At 42.7% G+C, this 24547-nt stretch overlaps 2 protein-coding genes across 3 annotated transcripts in view; one reads left to right on the top strand and one right to left on the bottom strand.

The window, feature by feature from the left end:
- The window catches only part of mrpl52 (mitochondrial ribosomal protein L52), a 15974-nt gene extending 4561 nt beyond the window's left edge, over positions 1 to 11413 (bottom strand). The window contains exons 1-4 of one of the 2 annotated variants that reach the window (XM_060936629.1): positions 11120 to 11413; positions 2294 to 2363; positions 2061 to 2128; positions 1040 to 1104 (exon numbers count right to left, since the gene is read on the bottom strand). In XM_060936629.1, the coding sequence (XP_060792612.1) occupies positions 1040 to 1104; positions 2061 to 2128; positions 2294 to 2363; positions 11120 to 11138 (222 nt within the window). In that variant the 5' untranslated portion in view covers positions 11139 to 11413. Of the gene's footprint in view, positions 1 to 1039; positions 1105 to 2060; positions 2129 to 2293; positions 2364 to 9648; positions 9712 to 11119 lie in introns of those variants that run through there. The other variant, XM_060936571.1, reaches the window with a different exon arrangement.
- On the top strand, positions 10809 to 24547 carry ajuba (ajuba LIM protein). The gene is made up of 8 exons (XM_060936454.1): positions 10809 to 13691; positions 14762 to 14863; positions 15026 to 15093; positions 15217 to 15279; positions 17257 to 17387; positions 17561 to 17612; positions 20369 to 20437; positions 23998 to 24547. The coding sequence occupies exons 1-8, from the start codon at positions 12182 to 12184 to the stop codon at positions 24118 to 24120; spliced, it is 2118 nt and encodes a 705-aa protein (XP_060792437.1). The 5' UTR covers positions 10809 to 12181; the 3' UTR covers positions 24121 to 24547.

Raw genomic sequence — 24547 nt, 5'->3', positions numbered from 1 at the left:
GCTAAGCTTTGGAACCAACTTCCAGATGAGATCAAAAATGCTCCTACTGTTGTTAGTTTTAAATCCAGGCTCAAGACAAAGCTGTTTTCAGATGCTTTCACTTGATTGCTTTTTACCTAAGTAATTAATTTCCTTTAACATAATTTCTTTTAATTTTGATTTTAATGATTTTACTTTCTTTATTTTAATTTCTTTTTAATCTTGGATTTTAATGATTTTACTATTACTTTAATTCTTTGTTACTGTGATCCTCGTAGATTTTGTCTGCGGGACGATTTTTGGTGATCCTCGTGGAAGAGCCACGGGAAGAGCGCGCTTTATGTGATCCTCGTAGATTTTGTCTGTGGGACGATTTTTGGTGATCCTCGTAGATTTTGTCTGCGGGACGATTTTATTTGGTGATCCTCGTAGATTTTCTCTGCGGGACGATTTTTGGTGATCCTCGTGGAAGAGCCACGGGAAGAGCGCGCTTTATGAGTTAAACCCATAATAATAATTAATCTCGAGGCTGATTCCTTTTTTGAACTTTTATTTCATTTTATTATTTTATTTCTACTATTGTTTAATTCTTATTACTTTTCTTCCCCAATTACTTTATGTAATTTTATTTTCTATTGTTTACTGTTCTGCTTTTACTTCTGTAAAGCACATTGAACTGCCACTGTGTATGAAATGTGCTATATAAATAAACTTGCCTTGCCTTGCCTCATGAAGCTGGTTAAGATAATGCTGATAGTGTGTAAAGCATCATCAAGGTAAACAGTGGCGAGTCTGAAGAATCTATCACATAATTCCATATCTGTTATTTTATAGTTTTGACGTCTTCAGTATTGTTCTACAGTGTAGAAAATGGTCAAAATACAGATAAACCTATGAATGAGGAAGGGTGTACAAACTTTAGACTGGTACTGTGTATCTGATATAAGCATGTCATTATTTCAGTCAACTGACACTTGGCTCATTGCACAAAGCTATAATGATGGAAAACTACAGCAAAGGATTCTTTTGGGAAATAGATCACTGTTGACAGAAAACGTACTGCAAAGTCCTCCCTCTGCTTCTGCCTCCTGACTTGTCCTTTCAGTGGAGGTGCAGGTCTGCCATCTACAGAGAAAGACAGATACACAAAGCAGCCAAATGAGTGGAAGTGTACATTTTTTCCAAAAACAAAGCAACAAGTTTGCACATGAAAACAGTCAGGCTGCATCATGGATTTGTCAATGTGTGCATACAAATCTCATCTCATCATTTCTAGCCGCTTGATCCTGTTCTACAGGGTTGCAGGCAAGCTGGAGCCTATCCCAGCTGACTACAGGCCCAGTCGCCAGGTCATCACAGGGCTGACACATAGACACAGGCAACCATTCACACTCACATTCACACCTACGGTCAATTTAGAGTCACCAGTTAACCTAACCTGCATGTCTTTGGACTGTGGGGGAAACTGGAGCACCCGGAGGAAACCCACGCGGACACGGGGAGAACATGCAAACTCCACACAGAAAGGCCCTCGCCGGCCACGGGGCTCGAACCCGGACCTTCTTGCTGTAAGGCAACAGTGCTAACCACTACACCACCGTGCCGCCCCGCATACAAACCTCATCTCATCTCATTATCTCTAGCCGCTTTATCCTGTTCTACAGGGTCGCAGGCAAGCTGGAGCCTAGCCCAGCTGACTACGGGCGAAAGGCGGGGTACACCCTGGACAAGTCGCCAGGTCATCACAGGGCTGACACATAGACACAGACAACCATTCACACTCACATTCACACCTACGGTCAATTTAGAGTCACCAGTTAACCTAACCTGCATGTCTTTGGACTGTGGGGGAAACCGGAGCACCCGGAGGAAACCCACGCAGACACGGGGAGAACATGCAAACTCCGCACAGAAAGGCCCTCGCCGGCCCCGGGGCTCGAACCCAGGACCTTCTTGCTGTGAGGCGACAGCGCTAACCACTACACCACCGTGCCGCCCCGCATACAAACCTATTACTGTAATAATGACTAAACAACATGCTGTTGCAATGGACAAATCGGAGTCAATTCTCCATGTTTCACCTGCATATGACCAGTCAGGAAGATCTGTTAACGGACCGTACTCTGATCCAGTCCAGGCCAAGCCGTTCCTGTATATATATATATATATATATATATATATATATATATATATATATAAAAATAAAACACAGGTAAAGTTAGTCATTCACTGTAATCTTACTCGAAGATTAACTCATCATTTCAGGATGTAGAAAGAAACAGAAACAGATCACACAGGAATTTTGATTACTTACTCCAGTCTCCATTTCTTCCCTGCATGAACTGTACATGTAGATGAAAACGGGCGCACAGTCTGCCTTAAAACTTTAAACAGACGGGGAAAAAAGTAGACTTTTTTTTTAAACAACAGAGGTCATAAAAGTAGTAAGAGACGTGTTCATAGACATTTAACAATAAAATTCAACGTTGTTGGACAAAAAAAGTGCTGTTTAACTGGTACAAAATGCTTTAAATCTATATTTCAAGACAATGTAATTGCTTTGGGTTCTGTGGGTGAAAAGTTCAGGAATAAAAAGCTCTAATAGCACCAACATATAAATATTATTTCAGCATTTCACCCCAGTGTGCTTAGAATGAGAATAGTTGGATTATATTCCTAAGACCTTCCGTACTATAATGTAATAATCTGAGCTGTCATCATAAGGAGGATCCATAGATTTTTTCCCCCCCGACTAAAAAATGTTTGAGAATTATATTTCTTCTATAAAGTCTTGCTTGAATGTATGATGTTCTGTAATATTAGTGAGTTAAATAACAGTATTTTACTCGCTATCCACTAGATAGCTAGCTAGATAAATACTTTATTCATTCCATAAGGGGAAGTAAATAATCTTTGTTCCAGCAGCCATAAAAAGCAAAACACACTAAAGAGGAGCATAAATGTACAAAGAAGTTACAGAGCAGGAGAAATAAAAAATACAATACATAAGATGCAGGTGTGGATAAATCTCAGATTTTGTTCATTTTTTTATTTTAATGTCCTTGTTACTAATAACTGCTGTGCAAAATTTTAGGCCAATATCTCCACTAGTTTCAGAGATATTAAGCCTTCAAGAAGGGGGCGTGGCCCCATATTTAGCATAAAAACAAGTGTTACAATCAAACATCCATAGTTTGATGGCTATTAACTTTTGAACTGTTCACACTAAATGGTTCAGATTTGCACACATGATTCTTTGATATAATAAGGCTCTGTACACAGAAGGAGAGCTTTGTATGTGACACATTTGTAGATTTATGGCGTGCCAAATATGGCTTCCTGGAATGCGCATTTGCCCATGGTAACACTTTTGGCTCTCTATATCTCCAGATTTGATGACACCAGATGTCTGATTCTTTTTAATATATGAGACATGTTATAGTACTGTCAGGAAAACATGTTATATCTGTGACAAAAATTATACTTGTCTCATATATAGGCCCCTAAAAATGGAAAAAAGCTTGTCGCGTCTGTATTTTGAATGCTTATAGCAGAAATCTGAGAAGGTCTACCAGAAAACACATTAGATCAGTGAAAAGAGCAAGGTCTAATTGATATATGTACCAAATATGAAGTTGGTGCTGTGAAGAAAACTATTTCATAGTTTATATCTCCAAAACTAGTGGAGATATTGGCCTAAAATTTTGCACAGTGATTATTAGTTACAAGGGCATCGAAATAAAAAATTATGAAGCAAATCTGAGATGGTAAGTCAGGAGCCTTCTGGTGATTTGGCACAGAATTACCCTACTATGAACGTAGTATGATCTGTCCACCCTGGCGATACCACAAATATTGCACTTGTTCTAGTCCAGACTTCCTTAAGACAGCTTGTACAGTCTCAGAGTGAGCGGTGCATGAGAAGAGCTCCTTCCTACACCTTGGCAGGATCAGCTGTTCCTCAAAGTTCTCCTCAAACTTATAAGTGCACTGTGAAGAGGATGGGAGATTTGGACTTTTCGTCCTGGGTATGATATTAAACTGCAACTGCAAGCTGTAGAGGGGGAGCACCTTATCCCAGCAAGGGCCCTTTAGCTCAGGAAAACGTCCCGACTAACAGAATTGGTCCTCCAACATGCCTGCATGGTACTTCCCATGGTAGCTAGTCTAGCCAACGCACTGGGATAGGAGAAGAGAACTCTTACTGTGTCCAAAATCACTCACTACATAGTGAGTTTGCCATTTTGTAGTGCTGTCCAAATGTAAAGTGAGAATTATTACACCCTATACAGTGGACTCATAGTATCCCACAATGCATCGTGCAAAGTAGTGTACAACCGATGGTCACTAACCAAGCAATATATCCCATCATGCACTGCGATCGCGCTGAAAGAAAAATGGCAGATGACAAAGAGGAGCACCCAGTGCAGCAATGAGAGAATATTTAATTAAAAATAGTAAGAGAACAGAAAATAAGCTAAAATAGAATAAGATAAAATATAAGGATAAAAGTTACAGCGCAGAGCGAGGAATTAATCAAAAGCCTCAAATTTGATTTAATAAAAGGCAGCGGCAAAGAAGAAAGTCTTCAGCCTTGATTTAAAAGAACTGACAGATGCTGCAGACACAAAGTACTTTGTATTGATTAATGTGGGAAATACGCTCAGTATAATACGCACTGATCACAAAAATGCAAGCATGTGTTTATTATTTTGAAAACCCACCAGCTGACTGATCTGGCATGTTTTAATTGTGCGACAGTAATAACATAAATAACAGCACAGCGGAATAGTGTCCGAAAGTTTTTTTTTTTTTATTTTATCAATGAGCTCACTATATAGTCCTCTATATAGGCCGAATCCCATTTCACCCCTTGGACCAACCCCTTAGCCCTTCCCCTCCATTTTGCGTGTTCACGTGAAGGGGTAGGGGTATCCCAATCCCAGTTAACGCGGAGGGGTAGGGGAAGGGGGAGGGCTTCTGTACCCCTCCAAACGGAGATTTTCCTGGAGCAGACTCCGAACGAAGGGGTTTGAGTGATTTCCCACAATGCCATGCGGATTTCAGCGAGATTTCATGCGGATTTCAGAAAGATGGCGGTTCCCGCGGCGAAAGATTGTCATAAATGTATTTTCTCCATTATTTACGTGTTTTAAGTTGTTATCCAGAGGAAACACGCCGCTTGATTCGCTTTCGAGCTGAGAATGAGCAGCGATTTCTGAAATCCAAGCTGCTGCTAAAAAGCTTTGGGAGTGAGTATTGTTTTCGGTTGCTTGACTGCGTACGTTTTGTTCTGTTATTCTTGCTTTTATTGTTTACATGAGTGTTCTGACACCTCATTCTGTCGGATGTGGTGCACGAAGCGCCAAAGATATCCCATTCAGTGGTGTTAGTTAACAAATCACACCCTGCCAGCAGAGATTTCTGCCTCTGACTGTAGCGGCTGGTCGCAGCCAATGACGCATTTGGTCGCGTTTTGCTAACGTAAACGCTGACGGAGGTACACGATGACGTATGCGATCGTTGAAGGGCTATCCCAATACGTAAGAGTTGAATTTCAAGCCCTATCCCTTGTAGCTCAGTTTCAAGGGGAAGGGCCAAGGGGAAGGCGGAGGGGAAGGGGGAGGGGTAGGGGTAGAAATTAGAATTGGGATTGGGCCATAGAATTCCCTAGATAGTAGTGAAGGAGTGAGTGATTTCAAACACAGCATCTGATTTCAAATCCATCTGCTGCCTTGTAGGTTGGTACCTCTTTAGGCAGCTGGGCCATAGAAGGTTCACGCTGCATGCTGCACACTACACGCTACACGCGTGTAAAGAAAAGTGGACAAACGTAGCATGACTTGCTCTGGGCCATAGAACGGCGTTCACGTTGCACGCTGCACACGTGAAGCGTGAAATGAACATGCACACTTTTTTCTAGGCGTGAAGATGGAAATTCCAGTCAATGCATGCGGTCACCGCCGTGCCAGCCAATCAGAACGGGTCTAGGGAGATAACTCTATGCTTTCAGTGGAAAACTTCAGAAAAAATATAATTGAATGGTATAATTGAAAAATAGTTCTTCATCGGGATTGTCAAGCAGATTATAGAATGTTCGGTGAAATTCACCACGGGTTTCTCTCAGAAGGAAGTGTTCTCGGCTCCAAATTCTGTTCCTTTTTCTCTTCCTCTGTCTCAGTAAAAGCAGAATGAGGCAATCGTCGTCATCCGAAGAGTCCATATTGTTGGTTACTCGGTCAAAGTAGAACAGACGCAACACGTGAACATCCAAGCATGAAGTTTAATGGCCCAGGGTCCGGTTCTTCACGTGAACGTGTAGCGTGCAGCATGCAGCGTGCAGCGTGAACCTTCTATGGCCCAGCTGCCTTAGGCAAAGGTTAAGAGACAGAGGACTCTGAAACAAAACCATACAACGGCTCCACTTAGTCAAGTCGGCTACAGTTCTAGCATCAAAGCAACAAGATACTTCTGCGGCGGTCTCAGCAACAGAACATCTTGCCAAGGGACACTACAGAGTACCATGTAGTGTCGTCATTTAAAGTGCTGCTTCGCCTTGCACATCATCTGGACTCTACTGTCCTCTCTACCACTAATTTTAGAGGATCCAGATTTATCTGAATGACAGAACTTGTTTTCTCGATGATTTTTAAGAATGTAGGACTTTTTTCTTTACTCCACACCATAAAAGGCGCACACTCCAAGACACTGAGAGAACATGTGGAGCAATTTTCTCTCTCTCTCAGACACACACAGACCTGAGACTCTTAAAAAACACAGAGTTGGCTCTGGTCCTTCCTGCAGACAGCCTCTGTGTTCACTGTCCATTCCTGTTTAAGGTACCGGACTGTTAATATATAATGTGCCAGATCTTTGCTGAGTGATCACCACTGTATAATTCAGACTCAGTAACAAAGCATACATCCATCATCTGCATCCGCTTTATCCTGTTCTACAGGGTCGCAGGCAAGCTGGAGCCTATCCCAGCTGACTACGGGCGAAAGGCGGGGTACACCCTGAACAAGTCGCCAGGTCATCGCAGGGCTGACACAGACACAGACAACCATTCACACTCACATTCACACCTACGGTCAATTTAGAGTCACCAGTTAACCTAACCTGCATGTCTTTGGACTGGGGGGGAAACCGGAGCACCCGGAGGAAACCCACGCGGACACGGGGAGAACATGCAAACTCCGCACAGAAAGGCCCTCGCCGGCCACTGGGCTCGAACCCAGACCTTCTTGCTGTGAGGCGACAGCGCTAACCACTACACCACTGTGCCGCCCCAGTAACAAAGCAACTTTACAGAATTCTGATGTGAATTTAAATCCATTATGAGCAAACCAGAAGTAACAGTGTCCATGAAAATCTCCCTGAGACAACATAAGGAGTAAATCTTCAGAGGAACCAGACCCATCCCCTTCTGGTTGAAGAGTGTCCTATTGAGATTTACAGTTTCCCTCTGATCAGTCTTCCTGGAAATCTGCTTTCTGACCGAGTTCAGCTGTATCTCTAATCCAGTGGCGTTGATCTGGCTTATCAAGTGGACCGATGATCTGGATTCAGAAAAGTGGTATCTGTCATATCTGAGCTCTAACCTCAAATCCCAGCTGTTGTTCCTGTGCAAACATCCACCTCGGTTTAATTTATAATTACAGCATTGTAATAAACTCTAAACTGGTTCAAAGATTATCGCCACGATCGTCAGCAGCGTGTAACTGTACTTGGCGCTACGTCATCCCAGCGTCATGTTACTTCTGGAGTTCCACAAGGATCCCTGCTAGGACCAGTTCTATTTCTACTCTACGTAAATGATCTACCGGATGTTGTCAAGTCATCTCGCATCGCAAGCTTCGCTGATGATACTAAGCTCTATCATTATATTGACTCTCCTGACGCTGAATGCTTACAAGAAGATCTCCTTCGTCTTGAGCGCTGGTCTGAAGAATCAGGACTTGTATTTAATGAGAGCAACTGCAAGTGTCAAAGAATAACAAGAAAAAGGAACCCTATCGAGTTTAACTATACTATCAATGGCAAAGAACTGGAAGTCACTGACACCGAAAAAGATCTAGGAGTCTCCATTAAGAGTGATCTAACCTGGTCGAAACATGTATTCGACTGCTGTTCTAAGGCTAACAAGCTCCTAGGGTTTCTGCGTAGGAGTGCTGCAGAGGTTCAGAGCATGCGCACACGCCGCACACTTTATCTTTCAATTGTGCGCTCTTCAATGGGGTATGCCACACAGATCTGGGCACCACAGGCTATTGAACTGATGAGGAAGGTGGAATGAGTTCAAAGAAGGGCAACAAAATTCATCTTATGTCTGCCAAGATGCTCGGAGTCCTACAGAGACCGCCTAACTCTGACGTCACTTCTACCTCTATGTTACTTGCATGAATATCTGGACTTAGTTTTCTTTTTCAAAGCACTTAATGGACTTGTAGATATAAATCCGGACATTCTCCCTAAGCCTATTGTACCTACTCGTGTAATCAGATCTACAAGTAATCCTAATGTACTTATTTTCAGGCCTAGTAAATGTAAAACTGTAACCTTTCAAAAGATCGTACATAAGTAGAATTACTAGAATTTGGAACACTATCCCGGACTAAGCACAATTACTCTAGCTGATTTTAAAGTTAAACTCTATTATGAACAGGCCTTAGATTTCTTTGATCCTGAAAACCCAAGGACATGGCGATCCATTTGCCCAGTATGCAATAATGCCCGAGGTCTAGCTGGACCAACAATTTCATCTCATCTCATTATCTCTAGCCGCTTTATCCTTCTACAGGGTCGCAGGCAAGCTGGAGCCTATCCCAGCTGACTACGGGCGAAAGGCGGGGTACACCCTGGACAAGTCGCCAGGTCATCACAGGGCTGACACATAGACACAGACAACCATTCACACTACGGTCAATTTAGAGTCACCAGTTAACCTAACCTGCATGTCTTTGGACTGTGGGGGAAACCGGAGCACCCGGAGGAAACCCACGCAGACACGGGGAGAACATGCAAACTCCGCACAGAAAGGCCCTCGCCGGCCACGGGGCTCGAACCCAGGACCTTCTTGCTGTGAGGCGACAGCGCTAACCACTACACCACCGTGCCGCCCCGACCAATAATTTGTTGTTTCTAATTTTGTGTAATGTTTACAGTTTTTTTTTAATTGTCTACTGTCTTTTTCATGTTAGGGGCCACAGTAATTGGCATTTGCTGTTGTGGCTGTCCTGCCTATTATATTTTTGTTATTTATTATTTTGTTTATACATTTTTTTTGTATATTTTTCTGTGTATTATACTTGGCAAAGTTAAATAAATAAATAAATAAATAAACTGACCAAATCACTTACTGTTAGGCACCGTACAAAACTGAGCTGTGTTTTATGAAATCAGATCTCTAGGATCACTTATGATGATGATGATGATGATACTGAATTAACCAAGTATGCAGCTTTGGACCAAACCTGTAACATGGAGCTTGTATCCTGAGCCGCCGATGCTAGCTAATAATATGCGCACCACTTTTAGAGCATTAACACGCGGGTTATAATGAATATAAAGTTAGAGTTGATGCTCATTTCAAAAGCACATCATCACCTTCATGACTGTGAAGTGCAGAAACCCCTCTAAAACGCATCTACATTCTGAATAACATCTTACCTGAAGTACAGAGCAGCTTCAAGGGCGCCGCCATTTTGGATTCTCTAAACCCCTTGACAACAACTACGGCAAGCCAGAAAAGACAAACTGGTTTATTACAAAAAAAAAAAAAAAAAGTGCCATGATTGCGAAAGTTAAATGAACCACTAGATGGCGTAATAACCACAAAATAAATAAAAAATATGATCGTACTTATTAATTCACCTTGAATCCGTCTGTTACTAATTTAATTATTCTGCTCATTTGCATTACGGATGTCCTATAACACACACACACACACACTTATTGCATTGCTTGTTTGCACCGTGGGTCAGAGAGGACTGATATTTCATCTGTGCTGTATGTCGAGCATGTATAGCATATTTGACAAAGTTGACTTGACTTGACACCACACACACACACAAGAGAGCACAGACTTATTTTCTCCAACAGCTTGTAATCTCCCTCTTGCATTCTTGCTGTGTATCTAGCCGTGCAGTGCTGACTGAAACATCCCCTCTGTGTGTGTGTGTGTGTGTGTGTTCTCTCTAACAAGTCCCCACTCGCTGATAACGTGCCCAGTGAAGAACACACACACACACTTCAGCTAGCCGCAGGAAAAAAAAAAAAAAAAAAACACACACATACACACACGACTAGAAGAAGGGGGCTTCGAGGTAGGGAAAATGTCTTTTAAAAAAAAACACCCTACTGTAGTTTATATTTGAGAATCTGAATAAAAGTGGCCGTGTGGTAACCGGTTTACTGCCATCGGAATTTATGCCACTGGTAACTATGGAGCAGAGACTGGCATTTTTAGAAAACACACACACACACACACACACAGTTACATTGTTACGAGCTCGCAAAAGCACGCGCGCGCACACACACACACCCGTATCACAGCGTTCCAGGGCGCTCTGCAGTATCCTTCCGCACATTCCACAGACCAAAGGCACGATTAACTAGGCCTTAGGGTCGGAATAACAACTACAAGAAACAGACTACAGTCTAATCTCATCTCTCTCAGAATAATATTCCGCCTGGATCAGCCTCATCAAACACAAACACTGAGATCAAGTCTATATCACTGATCTGATAGCTCCGGATTATGAAGTGCACCTTTTACCAAATGATTTATTTTTAAACAGTGAATCCATTATTTGTGTGTGTGGTCTCTTCTACCATCCAAACAGACATGTTTAACAACCATATCTTGTATTTTATTTCCTGTTACAGCGGTCGCAGGCTTAATAGTGCTGATATTTTTATTTAAAAGCCTCTAAACAGGCGACATCAATCTGAGAAGTTTGGACGTGTGACGAAATTGTGGGATGCTTTTTAAATCCATCCGCGCTGCCCAGAAGAAAGATGTTCCGGTCTGGAAAGAAAGAAAGAAAGAAAAAGAAACGCTCCAGAGGAAGAAAGAAGTAAAGGGGGAGGTAGAGGGGAAGAAGAAGAAAAAAAAACTGCAGCAAAGAAAGAAACTCACTCAGTCGGCGTTGTTTCATTTTGAAAAAGACTCCTGTTCCTCCCCAGAAGATCTGGATAAGGGCTTCGACGCATGTGTGACTTTTTTTTGTTTTTCCTTGAACGCATTTCTTTTTGTCTCAGAGATTCTTTCTTTCCCCCGGAGTGCGTTTTCTTTCAAGCAGGATAGGAGGAAAAGCTCCAAGGAGGTGTTCAGGTCTTCAGGTAGCTTCATTATTTGCTGGTTTATGGCGTCTTAGTGGTGCAGAAGAGGGCTTTTCTGAACATTTCTGCGCCTCTTGTCTGTGTTTGCTGAGGCACAGCGGCTGAAACTTTGCAAAAGCTTCACTGGTTATTGACCACAGAAGCAGCTGACTTCTAGGTATCAGAGCTGGCTGTTTATCAGCAACACTTCTTCTGTGGTAATAATTAGGAGAGGTTTTTCTTTTTCTTCTTTTTCCATTTGCATCAAGAAAAACAGCAGTGTTTTCCGAGCCGGACACAACTCCAAACTAACCTTTTTCAAAAAAGACTTCTGTCGTTTAAAAGCTCGAACATCTGGCCTTGGAGTAAAACCTGTCGGTTTATTATTTGCCAGCTGGCGACAGGAGAGGAAAGGCATCATTAACCAGCTCCTAAATGGATGTGCATGTTTCCCTTCTTCTCACACGCAGCACCATGAGATCCGCGACGTGGAAACTTTCAGGCCACATCAAACATCTCTTCCAGTCTCATTAATCCGAGATGTAGCCCACAGGCCATAACGTATATATATTATATAGATATATATATTTTAACTTATCTTTATTTTATGTGAGATATTTATTCTTGGCTGAACATACAAAACAGGTCTTGTGCTGTATTATTATTATTATTATTATTATTATTATTATTATAAAATCTTTTTATTTTCGTCTTTGTCATTTCACCTGCTGTAGCTCTAGAAAGACTTGAACATTGTTTTGTGTTTACACTGTATTTATGATACTGTATTTAAGCTGTAGTCTTTCGGATTGTGTCATTTCCAAAAAAAAAAGGGGGTGTTTTTGCTCTATTCAGGCAGTTTATTTGAAATTTTTACATCATGGAGAAAATTGGCACCAAACTCAAGCAAAAGTTTAAACTGGCCGATTCTGGCAGTGCCAAATTTAGCAAAAAGAAAAACGAGCTCTCCAACACGAATAACAACAGTAACGGTGTGAATAGAGCAGCGCCAGTCGTGACCCACTTGAACTCCACGACACCTGCGAGTACGACGCCGTTCACTCTCGCCTGCTCACCCGTCACTGAGTCATCTTCAGGTACCAGATCAGCAAAGGTGGTCAACTCTCAGAGGGTGTCTTCCTGTGTTGCCTCCGCCACCTCACCACCTGTACCGGAAGAATCCGGGCCCTCAGCCGAACACCAGCCGGTGACTCTTGCTCCGTTGCGGCGCCGCTCACCTCAGCAGCGTGCGTCTTGTTACCTGCCTGACACCGTGGAAGGCCGAGGTGCCTGTGATCAGTCCAGACGTACCGATTTGTCCCAAGGTGAGCATGCCGATACACAAGGTGCTTATAGCACGAATTCACGAGTCGCCCTGAACCAGCGCCGGTACTCTCTGGAGCTTCAGCAGCTTGTGAAAAGGCAACAGCTCCTTGCCCAGCCTCCACTGTCTTCCATGCCACCTCCATACCCAACACCTGGCCCAGCCGCCCGCTCAGGCTCTGCCGAACCAAGCTTTCTGCCTGAACCAGAGCGCCACAAGCGCCTCTCCCTGCAGGAGGTGCTGTTCTGCAAGCGCTGGAGCTCTGGAGGGGAGCCATGGGACAGCGGTAGGCCAGCGTCGCTTTCACATCCTCCAACGAGGAGCCATGAAGGTGCTGGGGCTACCTGCCTCTTTCCTTCTGGACCAGCCCTGAGCCCCTGCTCCTCTTTTAGCTTGCAGGAGTCAGTGTTAGCCAGCCCACGCTCAAGCTTCGCTAGCAGCACAGCTAGTGGAGGAGGAGGAGGTGGAGGAGCAGGAGGAGGGGGCACAAACGGAAGTCCTATCGGAAGCCCGTGTAGCAGCAATCGCACCAGCGGGATTAGCCTTGGCTATGATAGTCGCCATGTGTCTGGTCCTGCACAGCTGTTGCATTTCTCCTCCACGCAGCTAGGTGGTGCCAACACTGGGCATGTATACCCAGCATCTGGCCCTGGGAAAGCAGGAGCGCCCCCGATAGAGGTGTGGAGGGACTATCTCGAACGAACGTCAGGGATCGGAGGAGGTTTTCAAGATGGCCGTCATTCGTACCCACCAGCAGGCAGTTCACCAGCAGCAACAGAGTGGTGGAGTGGCACAGAGCAACGGGGACCGCGGACAGAGAGCACAGGGGAGCGGATGAGGCACTCGGACCTGCCAGGTACCCACTACCAGCAGGAGCTGACGCGCCTCCTACTGAGGGACATGACACTGGAGGGAGAGGAGCAGCTTGGAGGACTAGCCTTGAGGGAGCAGCCTCTGTCCACCTCTGCATCTCCTGCAGCCAGTGTATCTGCGACTGCGAAACCTCAGGAGGAACACGTGGCTCTGAGGGACCCACCATCAGCCCTGGACCGACAAGAATTTTTTGGTGAGGATGTTTTAAACTTTTCCCCACTTCTGCTATTCAGTCTAATGAAGATTTAAGGTGTGAGTTGCATGAAGCAGCAGTTTAGTGGATGAAATGATAGTCAGGCTTGCAGTGACTTGTACAGGCCTCTACACAGTGACTGGGAGCAGAAAAATTACCGCCAGTGTCAAGGCAAGTCTAACCACGGAACTGAGTCAATCCAACAAAGATCACAGTTTAGAGCAGTGTGGAAAAGAGCAAACGTATATTATGGCTGTGCCCTCCGCCCAGGCTTCTAACCAGCCTGCATACCTCACTCATAGCCCATGAGCAAATATACCGCTCCTCTGCCCAAAGCTACACACAGGCATTTCTGAATAGACTACACACAGTCAAAAATATCTCCTACGACCACATATAATGACTATGCATGGGCCTAATTACAGGCTGCATGTTCATTGGGTCAGAGCAAAGAGCTAGGAGAGGCACGGTAGTTAGGGTAGGGAAGTGAGTGTGAATGTGTGCGTTAGCTGCGTGTAATAGCATGCACAGGCGTGTGTTCCTGCAGTTCAGGTATTTGAGTCCTGAGGGAAGGCTCTCTCACTCTGTATCAACAGGGTTGGGTGTGTGTTTGATTTTTTTTTTTATTGTTGTGAGAAATAATCCCCCTTGAAGTCGTTAAAGAATCTGTGTAAAAGTGTGACTCTCTGTTTGTGCTCCGAATCCTTTTTAGATGACTGGGTGTCTAATAGGTTGCCTAACAGAAAGGCATTAGCCCAGATTTTCCTCCTTTTTTTTTGTAGGTTGTGTTTAAACACTAAGCAAACACGCTGGTCATTACTCAGCCCGAAGAATGCATGACTCACATGCCACAGAAATGCATTAGAATCCAGACAGGATTTTGTGTTGTGTTATATGAGTAGGCTATTGTTTGGCTGATGCACTAATGTTCCAATTTAGAGAAGTGAGTGAGTGTGTGTGGTGTGGGGGGGAAGGTTCCTTTGAACTACAAAACACTTCTTTGTCTTTGATGAACTGATTCAAAGTGTGTCACGTATGTGCTAAATAAATTGTTCTTGCTCTGTTTATAGGAACATGCGTGAAGTGTGGAAAAGGTGTGTATGGTGCAGACAATGCCTGCCAGGCTCTGGAGAGTCTCTATCACACTCGCTGCTTCACCTGTGTGTCCTGTGGTGAGTAACCCACCGGCTCTCACTCCCTTCTATACAGGATCAGCTCTGACTCTAACCACTGACACGAGGTTAAGGATACGTTTTCCAAATAAACCGAGTCGGAGACAACGAGAGGAAAGAAATCCGCCTGTCCGTGCTGACTTGGTTTTGTCTGTCTCTCAGGTCGCACACTTAGAAACAAGGATTTCTATAATGTCGGTGGATCAGTGTACTGTAAGGAGGATTACATGGTAAGGAAAATTGGAACTGAAGACTCATTAGTGTTGAATTGCACCACACGTTACCTTGTATGATGAGTCAGAATAGTTTGAAACATCCTTTATGGTTTCTCACTATTTCCCCTTGTCTGTTAGTTTTCTGGCTTCCAGGCAGCAGCAGAAAAATGCTGTGTGTGTGGCCACCTGATCCTGGAGCAGGTACGCATTTGTGTGTTGGGATTAGGATCGTTTGACTGTAATGCTGATGAAATTTACCATTACACATAGTAACAACTGACAAGATGCTACCTGTTGTAGTGATTTCTTCAGTTTTACTTTTTTTTTTTTATGTTAAGCTGTCTCACAGTGCTGTTGAATTCTGAAATTCACTTACGGAAAGTGTTTTTTAGCTGTTAGGATTTTGTAACGGTCAGGAAGTTTTCCGCCATAGTAAAACCTTCAGGGACTGAGGAGTTCATGCTTTTTGGTAATATGACGAGCTCCGTTTTATCTTTTTGCCTCGTTAACTTTGAGGGAGGTAAATGGCTAGTGTAATGATGGAACAGTTATGAATAACTGCTTTAGTGTAAGTGATAAGAACTAATGTATCTGGCAGATGTTCAACATTAAATGTTAAAATCTAACAAAATAAAATAAATTGTTAATGATGTCTTATTCTTTTATTAATAATAATAATAATAATAATAGTTTATTTCAACAGAGTGGCCCATTCAGCACAGCTGGTATCCATAGGGGCCCTGCAAAACTATGCAATTTCAAAAATACAATATAAAGCTATATCCATCCATTATCCATAGCTGCTTATCTTGTGTGGGGTCGTGGGCAAGCTGGAGCCTATCCCAGCTGACTATGGGTGAGAGGCGGGGTACACCCTGGACAAGTCACCAGGTCATTACTGGGCTGACATATAGACACAAACAACCATTCACACTCACATTCACACCTACGGTCAATTTAGAGCCACCTGCATGTCTTTGAACTGTGGGGGAAACCGGAGGAAACCCACACAGAAAGGCCCCCGTTGGCTACTGGGCTCAAACCCAGGACCTTGTTACTGTGAGGCGACAGTGCTAACCACTACACCACCGTGCCACCCTAATATAAAACTATACTGATTTATAGTTTAAAAATTGCCTTACAATAATCTTTAATAATCTCATTAATATAATTAATCTAAAAATGTAATTAAAACTACCATTATGGTCTTAAGAGGGAGAGAAAATGCAATGAAAATTATTTTTTTAAAAAAAGATATGAAACTAACAAATATCATAATTATATAATATAAACAAGACTATGAAAAATATGACCTAATGAGCCTTTTAAATTGATTTAGAGATGTAGTTAATTTAATATTTGCTAACCTTCAGGCACTGAGCATCTCATGCTTTCTGGTTTCTCTATAATATGACTAGCTCCGGCGGCACGGTGGTGTAGTGGTTAGCGCTGTCGCCTCACAGCAAGAAGGTCCTGGGTTCGAGCCCCGTGGCCGGCGAGGGCCTTTCTGTGTGGAGTTTGCATGTTCTCCCCGTGTCCGCGTGGGTTTCCTCCGGGTGCTCCGGTTTCCCCCACAGTCCAAAGACATGCAGGTTAGGTTAACTGGTGACTCTAAATTGACCGTAGGTGTGAGTGTGAATGGTTGTCTGTGTCTATGTGTCAGCCCTGTGATGACCTGGCGACTTGTCCAGGGTGTACCCCGCCTTTCGCCTGTAGTCAGCTGGGATAGGCTCCAGCTTGCCTGCGACCCTGTAGAAGGATAAAGCGGCTAGAGATGATGAGATGAGATGACTAGCTCCGTTTATCTTTTGTTGGTAAATGTTGGCAAATTGCTGTGGTGTAAGAGGAATAAAACACTTTGGGACGAGCTGATGTTGGAAAATCAGATTCGCCGTAATAACAGTAACTCTCTGCTTTATGTTGGACTACATCACATCTCCACACTGTTGATTGTCTATAACAGCATGTCCTGAAGTGATTTATAAACACTCAGCAAAAATACCAAGTAAATTATAATTCTTCATAATTTCATTAAAATCTTTCTTTTGTTTTTTTAATAAATCACATTTTACTTGTAAAGCTAAACACTAATGCATTGTTAGATATTAGCCATATCGCCCAGGCCTATTTTATTTGTAAATATTAAGTCATCATAAAGACAAACTACTTGTGTGTTAGATTCTGCAAGCCCTGGGAAACTCGTATCACCCGGGCTGTTTCCGCTGTACGGTCTGCTCCAAGACGCTGGACGGCGTGCCTTTCACAGTGGACTACCTCAATAATGTCTACTGCGTTGCAGATTATAACAGGTGAGTGCAGGAGCTACATGACTGAGTTCTGTCTATACCATGCCAGTGTAATGATCATGCATTGGGAGCTGTGAGTAAGGGAATAGATCTCAACCACTAGTTTCAGCCTTTAAAAAAAAAAAAAACCTGTACACTTGTGGGTTTTCTGTTGAGGTTATTCTTTTGTGTTCCAGGACATTCGCTCCTAAATGTGCTGCCTGTTTACAACCTATTTTACCTGCTGAGGTAAGCAATGGCTTGTTGGCCAGAAATTCTTTGCTTTTACGCAAAGGTGGTTTTTAAATTATTTTAACCTCTTCCAACTTTGTTCGAGGAAGTTACAGTTTTGGTCAGAAGTTTACATACACTCATCATGGACATGAATGTCATGGTAATTTTGGGCTGTTAATGATTTCCTTGAACTGTTCTTTTTCCAGGGTGGAATGATTGTACAGAATACATCCTTAATGACTTCAAGAATTGAGTGCACAAGTTTGAATTTATTTTAGATTTTCTCTAATCCGCACAGGGTCAAAATTATACATACAGGCTCAAATATATACATACATTCACTTAAATCTGTTAATAAGTGGTGCTGAAGGTTCTATGATGTCTTTTAACTTGACAACGCCAACGTCTATTAACTTCTCATTAGTGATCATGATTGACTACAACTAGTAGTTTCCCTTTGCAAACATAAAAAGGATTTGTTTAACAGCACTCATTGGATTGACCAATACTCAACCAAGGAACTCAGTGTTGATCTAAGAAGGAGAATTGTAGATTTACACAAGTTGGGAAGGTCTCTTGGAGCCACTTCTAAACAACTGCAGATTCCAAGATCATCAGTTCAAACAATTGTACGCAAGTACAAGTTATTCGAATGTGTCGCCGCTTTGGCAAGGTCTGGAAGAAGACCCAAACTGTCACCCTCAGCCCATGTTTACATTAGACCGTATCAGCGGATCATCAGATTAACGTTTTTAAAACAATTAGTGTGCACACAGCAACACCAATACACGATTTGCGTGCACACAACAATACCAATACACGGATACGCTCGGCTCCGCAGGCATCCTGCGCTCCAAATCACTCCGCCCTGAACAGCGAGTGCCCTCTGGAGGGTGCGCACTCCGGCCCTGCGCAGCTCACAGAGCGCGCGAATGAAGTGCACTAGCAGTGTTTTCGGGACTGAGCCGCTGTGTGTGTGGTCCCAGTGCATATCACTTACCACTTGCAAGTGGAAGGATGGCAAGCCTAAAAACAATCATAACTACACAATGGGCAGTATTTGCATCAGTATTTGCAGTATTTTCATACTTTTATACTCTTTAATGAAAGGTGATACAAGGCGGAAGTCCGCGCCGTTTTTCAGCAGTCGCGTCACATGACCAACGCCAGCGAATCAGGAAGGTGGATGTCACAGTGACGTTGTCCAATGAGATGCCAGCTAGAGCTCAGCACAGCGTATCCACATATTCTGAATGTTTACACAGCACCGGAGCTGACACGATCTGGATTGAATACGTGGACGCTGGCGGATTCCCGTTTCCCGGCGTTTCCAGGCGGTTTAATGTAAACGGACAGTGCATCCGCTAAGAAAACGAGACAGATACGGTCTAATGTAAACGTAGCCTCAGATGAGAGGAAACTGGTTAGGATGTTCAGGAACCACCAAGGCTCAAGCCTGCCATGAACTGGAAACTGCTGGAACACCAGTGTCATGGTCTATGGTGAAACGAGTTTTACGTTGCTATGGACTGAGAGGGTGCTGACCAAGAAAGAAGCCCCTGCTCCAGAATCGACACCTTCAAGCTCGATTGAAATTTGCAGCTGCCCACATGGACAAGCCAAATGCCTTCTGGAGAAAATTTTTATGGTCAAATGAGACAAAGATTGTGGCCAAATAGCTCAGTGACCAGAGGTATGTTTGGAGGAGTAAAGGTGAGGCTTTCAAACCTAAGAACACTGTACCAACTGTCAAGCATGGTGGTGGTAGCATCATCATGCTCTGGGGCTGTTTTGCTGCCAGTGGTACTGGTACATTACACAAAGTGGATGGAATAATGAAAAAGGAGGACTACCTCCAAATTCTTCAACTTCACCTCAAATCAACTGCTAGACAGTTGAAACTTGGACACAATTGGGTGTTCCAACAGGACAATGATCCCAAACACGCATCAAAACTAGTTTTGGAATGGATAAAGCAGGCTAACGTTAAGCTTCTGGAATGGCCTTCCCAAAGCCCCAACCTCAACCCTATTGAAAATTTGTGGACTACCCTTAAAAGCTGGGTCTGTGCCAAGAAACCAACCAATTTAAATGAACTCTACCAATTCTGCTAAGAAGAGTGGTCAGTTATCCAGCTAGAATTATTCCAGAAGCTTACTGATGGCTACCCAAAGCATCTGGTTGAGATGCAACTTGCTAAGGGACATTTAACCAAATATTAGTGGGGGTGTATGTATAGTTTTGACCCTGTGTGGATTAGAGAAAATCCAAAATAAACTCAAACTTGTGCACCCAATTCTTGTTTTTTTGAAGTCATTAAGGATGTATTCTGTACAATCATTCCACCCTGGAAAAAGAACAGTTCAAGGAAACCATTAACAGCCCAAAATTACCATGACCATTCATGCCCATGATGAGTGTATGTAAACTTCTGACCACAACTGTATGTTTTTCAGCTGTTTGTGATGAAATTTGGTGTACAGCTTTAGTACTCTCCTAGGTTCAAGTAATTTAATTTTGATGTTGATGAGTGGCTTGGCAGAGGTATACACTCTACCGAGTGCCCTTCTAGTATAGAAACAGTTCCCAGGTTGAGTTTAAATTCCCACTACCGTGCACAGCTGTATTTTCCTGCTGTGGCACACCTGCTTTGACTCATCAGGTGACTCAGGGATGATGTGTGTTCTGGTGCAGGACAGTGGCTTGTGACGCTGGGATTATACACCACTGTTTCAGAAAGCTGTTTTGACCGTGTTGGTTTTATGTTTCAGGGCAGTGAGGAGATTCTCAGGGTGGTATCCATGAACAAAGACTATCACTTTGAGTGCTATCACTGTGAGGTGAGTTGTACGTTATGCTTTTATGATCTACTCTTGTTCAGCGTCGGAACCCAATTTTTAAACACTAATTGTATAAATATCAGGTGATCAGTCATTCAGTTGGATTTGAGCTGAGGCTGTATGATGATGGCCAAATTAGCCAGCCAGTTCAAGAACAAAAAAAGGTTGATTTGGATTTTATCAGTTCAGATAAGCTGTTAAATACTTGTCTTGTAATGTGCTGTACATTTGAGCTGTAGATTTTTTTCTTCTTCTGAATATATGAATCCAATCAGACTGCTCCATAGTGGATCTTCTTGAATGCTAAATATAAACAAATTATCATCACACCATCATGAATTTGCCACCACAGCATGGTTAAATACCATATACACTTGTGTTCAAAATAATAGCAGTCCAACACGACTAACCAGATCAATCACCGTTTTTGGTGGAAATTATATTACTACATGGCAAATAATTTACCAGTAGGTGTAGTAGAGTCATAGAAAACCAACAGACCCAACATTCGTAATATGCATGCTCCTGAGTCTGTGTAATCGAATAATTAAGTGAAAGGGACGTGTTCAAAATAATAGCAGTGTGGAGTTTAATTAGTGAGGTCATTCATTCTGTGAAAAAACAGATGTCAGTCAGGTGGCCCTAATTTAAGGATGAAGCCAGCACATGTTGTACATCCATTTCTCTCTGAAAACCTGAGAAACATGGGTCGTTCCAGACATTGTTCAGAAGAACAGCGTGCTTTGATTAAAACGTTGATTGGAGAGGTAAAACGTATACTGTAAAGAAGTGCAGAAAATGATGGGCTGCTCAGCTAAAATGATCTCCAGTGCTTTAAAATGGACAGCAAAACCAGAGAGACGTGGAAGAAAACAGAAGACTACCATTCGAATGGATCGAAGAATAGCCAGAACGGCAAAGACTCAGCCAATGATCAGCTCCAGGGTGATCAGAGACGGTCTGAAGTTACCTGTGAGTACTGTGACAATTAGAAGATGCCTGTGTGAAGCTAATCTATCGGCAAGAAGCTCCCGCAAAGTCCCACTGTTAAAAAAAAGACGTGCTGAAGAGGATACAATTTGCCAAAGAACACATCGCCTGGCCTAAAGAGAAATGGAAAAACATTTTGTGGACTGATGAAAGTAAAATTGTTCTTTTTGGGTCCAAGAGCCGCAGACAGTTTTTCAGACGACCCCCAAACACTGAATTCAAGCCACAGTACACTCTGAAGACAGTGAAGCATGGTGGTGCAAGCATCATGATATGGGGATGTTTCTCTTACTGTGGTGTTGGGCCCATTTATCGCATACCAGGGATCATGGATCAGTTTGCATATATCTAAATACTTGAGGAGGTCATGTTGCCTTATGCTGAAGAGGAAATGCCCTTGAAATGGGTGTTTCAACAAGACAACGACCCCAAACACACCAGTAAGCGAGCAGCATCAGGGTTCAAGACCAACAAAATGAAAGTTATGGAGTGGCCAGCCCAATCCCCGGACCTTAATCCGATAGAAAACTTGTGGGGTGACATCAAAAATGCTGTTTCTGAGGCAAAACCAAGAAATGCAGAGGAATTGTGGAATGTTGTCAAATCATCCTGGGCTGGACTGCTCACAATAGGTGCAACTCCTCATAACCACAATTAATAACAATAAAAAGTTGAAGACGAGACTAAATTTTACAGGAAAAGGTACTTCTTATGCAACACAGGTGCCAGAAGTTCTCAGAAACCGTGGTTATACAACTAAATATTAGTTTAGTGATTCACAGGAATACTAAATCCTTAAGATTTTTTCAGTTTATACAGTAAATATTTGGAGTTTGTAATGAAAAATGCAGACACTGCTATTTTTTTTGAACAGCCCAATGTTCATTTTTCTTCATTTTCTGTAAAGTAATTAAAATATTCATACATTTTTCTTCATGTTTTGATGTAGAATATAATGTGCAGTGTTCCCAATGCATGGAAATAAAAACTATTCTAAGGATTTTGAGCTTTACTCACGTTTTTAAACACACTGCTATTATTTTGAACACAACTGTACATGTGGAACATGTGATTGAAATGCACCAGAGATAATAAAACTGGCCAGTTATCTAACTTTAGCTCCTCTCACAATAGGTGCAACTCCTCATAACCACAATTAATAACAATAAAAAGTTGAAGACGAGACTAAATTTTACAGGAAAAGGTACTTCTTATGCAACACAGTGTGACTCCAGACTGAGCAGCACAAGTATCGACGGTTTATTCTAATTTATTTTGTACGAGACTAAAAATATTAGTATGAGGCCAAAGTACAGTCTGTCTTGCTTGTTTATTAAATCCAGTCTAAGCTCCGATTTGTGATCAGTCCTTCAGTTTAAAGCAATGGGACATTTTTAAGGCAAAGTAAAACTGTGTGTCTGGTCATGTACCATTTGACATGACCTTGAAGTCTTTCTTGAACTTCTCATTAGTGTCTTTTTTTTCAGTAGCTTGTCCTCTTTAACATCTGAAATTGAAGTCAAATGCATTTACATAAACTATCGACTGCTCATCTTCTCTCATTAAATTTCTGGTTATGTATACATTCACATTTTCTGGATAATGTTAAACAATTATCGGTAGAGACCAGTGAAGTATTTCCCGAAGCAGCCGTACATGCAGAAACTCCGACAACGTGGCGTGCTTACGATTTAGTTCCTTTCTTTGTTCACCCGTTCAACTTATTCAGTGTGTTGTTCCTGAATTCTTCTGCTTCATTGATGTTTTTCTTTGATCTTCCTGTTTGCGTTGGATAGTTCACAAATTGCATATTTATCCTTGCTTCCTTAGCTTTGTCCTTTACACGCTACTCGATAATGACCAATTATTCCTGATTTAAACTAAAATTTGCTTTGAACTCTTCTTGTGAGGGCTTGTTTGCATTATGGTCGCTTCCCTAGTTGTTAGTGTTTTCTAAATGGTTTGAGTCTTAACTAGCAAACGTGGTTGCATAATGTTTTAGCTAAAGTAATTACTTTTTGCTGATTTATCCTAATGATTCTGAAGCCGGAAATAAAACATTGACTCTTTGTCTCGTTTAATGGGACCAAAAAAAAAAATTTATTTCATAGCTTCTCCAAAGGTGGCATGGTGGTGTAGTGGTTAGCGCTGTCGCCTCACACTCTCAGCAAGAAGGTCCGGGTTCGAGCCCCGTGGCCAGCGAGGGCCTTTCTGTGCGGAGTTTGCATGTTCTCCCCGTGTCCGCGTGGGTTTCCTCCGGGTGCTCCGGTTTCCCCCACAGTCCAAAGACATGCAGGTTAGGTTAACTGGTGACTCTAAATTGAGCGTAGGTGTGAATGTGAGTGTGAATGGTTGTCTGTGTCTATGTGTCAGCCCTGTGATGACCTGGCGACTTGTCCAGGGTGTACCCCGCCTTTCGCCCGTAGTCAGCTGGGATAGGCTCCAGCTTGCCTGCAACTCTGTAGAAGGATAAAGCAGCTAGAGATAATGAGATGTCCAAATAACCTGCCCTGTTACTAGCGTTAATGATACACCATGACTTTACAGTTGTTTCTTCTTCCTCTGTGCAGGAGTGTGGGAAACAGCTCTCGGATAAACCGGGCTCTCAGTGCTTCCCTCTGGACTGCCACCTCCTCTGCCACTCCTGTCACATGAGTAGGGTGTGCGCTTCTCAAAACCTTCCCCCCCACTGAACAGGGGGACCATTCTGTTGGACCAACATACACTTTGTAACATGTATGCATATGTGACCAAGATAATGTCAGTATAAAGTATTTGCTCCCCCCCCATTCCCTACCACCTGCACACACATGCAACAGATCAACACTGAAGAGGTGGTGTGATGTTATTGACTAATTTTTCAAACTTGAGGTCCTACATTTCAAGTGCAGAGCTAGAGGATGTGTCCCTCTAGTGGCCAGTAAGTGTTGAGCTACTGTTTATATTCTCATGTCTGCTGTAGAGAGAACTACAAGGGATTATTCTTAACTTTTTAAATATTTAATATGACTAGCAAAGATTTTGCACTTAAATGAACGTTTACTTTTTTTTAAAGAAATGTTTCTGCAAAAAAAAAAAAGTAAAACATTCCTGTATCTTAATAAACTTCTTTCTATTTCA

Source organism: Neoarius graeffei, chromosome 1, assembly GCF_027579695.1.
Source record: "Neoarius graeffei isolate fNeoGra1 chromosome 1, fNeoGra1.pri, whole genome shotgun sequence".
Classification (NCBI taxonomy): Eukaryota; Metazoa; Chordata; class Actinopteri; order Siluriformes; family Ariidae; genus Neoarius; species Neoarius graeffei.
This window is presented reverse-complemented; position numbering and strand designations above follow the sequence as displayed.